The following is a 6,317-nucleotide window of genomic DNA, read 5'->3' on the forward strand; positions in this document are numbered from 1 at the left end:
GGTCCGTGGCGCAAAAAAGGTTGGGGACCGCTGCAATAGAACATAGAAGACATATTAAATGTTTGAACAGAGACATTAACTCAATGTATTTCCTTTTTTTCTCACAGGAACATTCTGCACAGCCACAGCAGACAGATGCTTGTCTGCACCCTGCCAAAATGGTGCTACCTGTGTGGACACAATGGATGATTATGCCTGTATTTGTGCCAGAGATGGGGTGAGGTACATGGGCAAAAACTGTGATGAACTCTATGACGCCTGCTCTTTTGCTCCGTGCGAGGACTGCAGTAGTGTTCCTGGCACCACAGAGTACCACTGCATCTGTCCAGATGGACTGACAGGAGATAACTGCACAGAGGAGGTGGATGAGTGTCAGAGCAATCCTTGTTTCGAGCCTCGTTCTCTGTGTGTAGACCAACTGAATGGTTACTTCTGCAGGTGTCCATCTGGGTATGGAGGACGAGACTGCAGGACACCTGTAACCGACTGCATTGATGAACCCTGCAAGAACAATGGAACGTGTTTATTACAACCTGAAGGGTTCGAATGCCATTGTGCACCTGGGTTTGAGGGAAAGACCTGTGAGGAAGATATAAATGAGTGTTCATCAGAGCCCTGTCAGAATGGTGCCATCTGTATAGATGGAGTGGGAGAATTTCACTGCTTCTGTGTCCCAGGTTTTCAGGGCTATAACTGTGAAATTGATATCAATGAGTGTGCTTCAAGACCCTGTGAGAACAACGCCACTTGCATTAATGAGAAGGACCACTATAAGTGTGAGTGCCTGATGGGCTTTAAAGGTACATTCAAAAGTTGCATACACACACATCAAAGAGGAAAACTGTTTCCATATTACGTTATAGGCATATATATCTAAAAAGGCCTAAAACTATACTAATACTAAAGTGGCTAAGGCCAATTACAATTTATTTAAATGGCACATTTCATGATATGAAAACTCAATGTGGTTAACAGAGAAAATAAAGACATAAGAACCTGCAAAGGTTTACAGTGCCTTGATGCAATGAAAACAGCAAAACAACAAAGCACCACAAAACAAAACAGTAGCAATTAAGTGTATGCATGAAAGGTTTTGAGCATGTTTTTGAACGTACACAGAGTTGTAATGGCTCTCAAATGAGCAGGCAATTTGTAACAAAGAATATGACCAGAATATCTGAAAACGCACTCAGCAAACTGAGATATGGAATTGTTAAAAGATAATCACCAAACAGACTTAAATTCATGAGCCCAACTTAACCAAAGTTAATCCAAGTATAGGCAGAGGCAACATCTACGCTAGGAGTTCCCAAGGAGTGCTCTCTCACATAAAACAGACGTTCATTTTTAGAAATTATTCATCAAACTGAAATGTATTATGTGCTTCCAGCTACAGGTTGGGATGTCATTTACTTTGTATTCCTACCACTTTTAGGCAATGTGAACCAAAGTCTCACATAGGCAAGACTTCCATAGTAGTAATAATACAGAGCAAGCAACAACAGTAAAAAATAAATAAATAAAAACAAACAAACAAAAAACAGATGAACAAGCAGTTGGTGACAGGTGGAAGTAAAAAGCCAACAGCCAGCAGTCTGAGATGATGGGGCCTGATTATTTAAGACCTTGTATGTGATGAGGAGGATTTTGAATTTGATTCTGGATTTAACTGGGATCCAATGAAGCAAAGCCAGTTTGGGAGGAATATGCTCTCCATCGAGTCTAATCAACTCAAGGCAACTCAAGGCTTCATTCCAGACATGAAGTGATAAATGCATGAACTACTTTTTCAGTATCACTCTGAGACACAACACTTCTAATTTTAGAGATATTGTGCAAGTGGAAGAAAGCAGTCCTACATATTTGTTTAATATGTGCATTAAAAGACATATCCTGGTCCAATACAACTCCAAGAGTGTTACTGGAGGCCAAGGTAATGCCATCCAGAGTAAGTATCTGGTTAAATACTACCGGTATGTTTAACCAAGATTTTTAGGACTGAGTACAAAAATCTCAGGGTTATTTGAATTTAGAAGTAGGAAGTTAACCTGCTTTTCAAATTTCTTCTGAGATTTTTGCACTGGTTCATTGTATATTTGCTCCCAATTTCACAGAAAGTTTGCAGGGTCTTTATAAATATATTAACTCTTCAGTTGTGCAGAAGCTAAAGAGTCTTTATGTTTTGTACATAACTGCAGCAAGGTGCTACCTTAAATCAATGGACCACGGGGATTACCTTTTTTAATTACACAATGTATTGTGAAAAAGTGGAAAAATGAAAGAACCTCCACATTGTTAATGCGCAGACAAATAAACTTCCAAAATATGCATTTCAACAGTATATGTTACCACTAATTTTGGTCTGAACAGAAACTGGTTGATTTGATTATTTGCTTAGAAAATTTTTGTTTCATATCACACACTCATTTTCACTAGGAATGCATCAGTAGGAAGACCGGTGCTCGCTCACATCATAGAAGCATTTCTGCTTCTGCTAATTCTATTGTTTTGTTTGTCGTTGATAAACTGGGCACAGCCGCACAGAGAGTATTTTAAGCATTTAGGTTAGATTCATCTCTCATTCAATTAGTTTGTTTAAGGATTTTACCAGAAGCTTTTAATCATCAAGGGTATCTGAAGACGAGAATAGGCACACTAATGTTGATGGTCGCTGATCTCAATGGGTAGTTGATTGTGCTTTGTTTTCTTGACATGACAACTTATTATTCTTTCATCGCTTTGATTTATCTCCTTTGCTTGACTCCCCCCTTCTCTTCCAGGAGTCAACTGTGAGACTGAAATAGATGAATGTGAGTCAAATCCCTGTCGCAACGGAGCCGATTGTCATGACCTCATAGGAATGTACTCTTGTGAGTGTCTACCTGGATTTGGTGGCATCCACTGTGAAGTTGATGTTGATGAGTGTGCCAGTATGCCCTGTCAGAACAGTGCAGTCTGTCATGATATGATTAACAGGTAGGCCAGTCCATCTGTAGCTGTCACAATAGCATAGACCATGAAATACTAAAGACAGATACTAGAAAGCTACCAGGTTACTGTTTTAAGGAGCTGATCACACCCACTAAAGGCAGTAGTCGAGTAGTCACACTAATTCTCTCAGTCAACACTAATGATTTGTGCAAGAGTTTGATTTGTGCAGGAGGCTGTTAATACACAACATACAGTTTAAACATGTGGAAAGCAGTAATATCATATACTATAATGTGTGCTTTTTTGAACATGAAAAATAGACATAATAATCATAATAACTTAACATATTTTAAAAAAATCCTTGTACCTTATTTTAGATAGGCTCTTTATTGCCATTGTGCAATTTTGTTCAGCAAAACTCTTTGATGGCAGTCTTTTTCAAAGCAGCATATAGAATAAATGATATAAAAAGAAAACAAGAAATAGGAGGTACTAAATTGACTATTACTAAGTAGTTTGAGTTCAATAGTGCAATTATGAAAAGAAAAATAATAATAAATATCAGACAAATTATGGCTCATGTGAATGTCCAATGAATTTGACGTGTTGGGTGTAAGGTGCAATTTGCCAGTCCAGCTCAATCTTCAATCAGAGCTTTCACAGCCCTTGGAAAGAAGCTCTTTTTCAGTCTTTCTGTGTGTGCTTTATTGACCCCGAGCCTGCTAGAGGGGAGGGAAGCAAAAAAAAAACCTAGTCCATGACTCTCTGAGATGGGGGCTGGGTAGACTTCAGTGTAGACCTGGTCCAGTGTTTTTCCATTCCATGTTCCCATGTGGATGTTTTTGTGTTGTTTTTTGTTTTGGTAAAACAGACTTCAGGTTTGTGTGGTGAAAGCCACACAAACTAATGAGGAGTAAACTGGGAATGGGCGGTCTGTGGATAGCCTGATGCAGCCTGGCTTTGTATGATCTCTATCCAGTGTTATGGAATATCCAAAATGGATAATGAACATAGTGAACACATCTAAGAAGAGCTGAAGAGTTTCATTCAGGTTTCAGAGCTCATCACAGTACAGAAACAGTACTAGTTGCCTCTGACAGTGGACTCATCTGTGTGTAACTCTCTTCCACAGCATGTCTTTTAGCCTGTCTTCCTTCTCTCACCCTAACCGGTCGCAGCAGATGGCCGCCCCTCCCTGAGCCTGGTTCTGCCAGAGGTTTCTTCCTGTTAAAAGGGAGTTTTTCCTTCCCTCTGTCACCAAAGTGCTTGCTCATAGGGGGTCATATGATTGTTGGGGTTTTCCCTGTATGTATTATTGTAGGGTCTACCTTAATATAAAGCGCCTTGAGACAACTGTTGTTGTAATTTGGTGCTATATGAATAAAATAAAATAAAATTGAATTGAATTGAATCTCAGGCTTCTCCTGCTAAGCGTCAGTGCTCAGTTTGATACTGTTGGCTGTAATATTTTATGGCAGCTATTTGAGTATACAGTAGGTCTTGTAAGCTGCTGTGCTGCAGTGGTTTGAATCATATCTCTCTAATAGACTCCAATTTGTTCATGTACGGTAAATGGAGAGTCCTCTTTACACACTAAGGTTAATTATGGAATTCCACAGGGTTCTGTGGACCATTTATACATGCTTCCCTTAGGCAGTATCATTTAGAATGCATAACATAGATTTTCACTGCTATGCAGATAATACCCAACTTTATCGATCCATGAAGCCAGATAATACACACCAATCAGTTAAACTACAGGCTCTAATTTCCTGCCTCTTAATTCAAATAAAATTGAGGTTATTGTATTCAGCGCTAAAATCTTAGAATATGGTATCTAACCAGATGCTTACTGTGGATGGTATTTGCTTGGCCTCCAGTAACACTGTGAGGAATCTTGGAGTTGTTTTTGACCAGGATATGTCCTTCAGTGTGTATATCAGGGACTAGAAAGAGAGAGTATATTCCTCCTATATTGGCTACTCTTCATTGGCTCCCTGTCAAATCCAGAATCAAACTTACAATCCTGATCCTCAAATATAAGGTCTTCAATAATCAGACCCCTCTTATCTTTATGAGTTTATACTACCGTATCACCCCATGAGAGCACTTTGCCTCAGATTGCGGGCTTACATTATAAAATGATGTAAAACTCTGGGCTTCCAATGTGCAGTATTTATCATTTTAGTCCTTGTAAGGCTCATTTAATTTTGTCATGTTAGTGATGTCATTATCATTGTTTCTATTATCATAGCTACTGCACTAATGTATAGAATACCCTTTTAACCACATTCACCATGCTCATATGCTTATTTTATATATTTATTTTAAATGCTGGGCTACCTCACGATAGAAATTGTTACATTATAGCTGTCAAAGATATTCAGCATTCATCTATTGCAAGTTAGCTATAAACATTACAATACTTATGTGATGCAACTAAATGTAATGCATCTTAAATGTAACACAATTAAAACTTTAATAATTTCTGCTTAAGTTGCTTCAGATCAGATAATGAATTTCCATGACATCAAATTACTTTTTTATGTCATTAACTTCCACTTAGCTCTATAAGCTCAATAATATTGTTATTCTCTTAAGACAAAAATGCCATCAATCTGCCTATTTAATTCACTATCAAATATGTGTTTATACATAACAACTTTTTTTTTTGTTTCTTTGTTCCATGCTCTCTAAATGTTGATATCCTTGTGTCTTTTACAGCTATGCATGTGACTGCTCTGATACAGGATATGAGGGCAATCACTGCGAGATAGATATTCCTGAATGTATGTCTGATCCCTGCCAGCATGGTGGTACTTGTCAAGAAGGAGTCAAAGAATACACCTGTCTTTGCTGGCAAGGTACTGATCTACAAGCTCCAATCCAAACATTTCTGTCCCAGACACAAGAGTACAAACTGTGAATGCCTCTGATGTTCACGATTCTCTCTAATAACACCCCCATCTGTTTTTGTTGTTGTTGTTGTTGTTGTTTTTGTGTGTTTTTTAACCAAACCACAATGAGATACTGGAATTGCCTACAGAAGAAATCAGAGTTGCACTTCACTAAATCAGAGTCATGTTTTTTTTTGTGTGTGTTTGTTTTTTAAATATTTTCAGTGTGTGACGCACACCTTTTTTTCTCTCTAGGTTATGAAGGACCAAACTGTGAAGCTGATATAGATGAGTGTGCTGATCAGCCCTGTGAGAACAATGGGGAGTGTTTTGAACGCTCTGATGTATCTCACTGGGAGCTAGACTGGGAGCTGAGCTTTGCTGATGCAGCTGGATATATTTGCCAGTGTCAGTCGGGATTTGCAGGTCAATAAAAGTAAAGGAATCAGTGAACAAAGAATTATCTATCTATCTATCTATCTATCTATC

General features: G+C 38.4%; 1 protein-coding gene across 1 annotated transcript in view; it reads left to right on the top strand.

Moving 5' to 3' along the window:
• The window catches only part of crb2a (crumbs cell polarity complex component 2a), a 47,975-nt gene that overhangs the window by 22,368 nt on the left and 19,290 nt on the right, over positions 1-6,317 (top strand). Inside the window, exons 2-5 of the mRNA XM_005947894.3 lie at positions 108-800; positions 2,781-2,976; positions 5,656-5,795; positions 6,084-6,254. Coding sequence (XP_005947956.1) covers positions 108-800; positions 2,781-2,976; positions 5,656-5,795; positions 6,084-6,254 — 1,200 coding nt within the window. The remainder of the gene's footprint in view (positions 1-107; positions 801-2,780; positions 2,977-5,655; positions 5,796-6,083; positions 6,255-6,317) is intronic.

The sequence above is a fragment of the Haplochromis burtoni genome, unplaced genomic scaffold, assembly GCF_018398535.1.
Source record: "Haplochromis burtoni strain Fernald_Lab_line unplaced genomic scaffold, NCSU_Asbu1 Contig_548, whole genome shotgun sequence".
Classification (NCBI taxonomy): Eukaryota; Metazoa; Chordata; class Actinopteri; order Cichliformes; family Cichlidae; genus Haplochromis; species Haplochromis burtoni.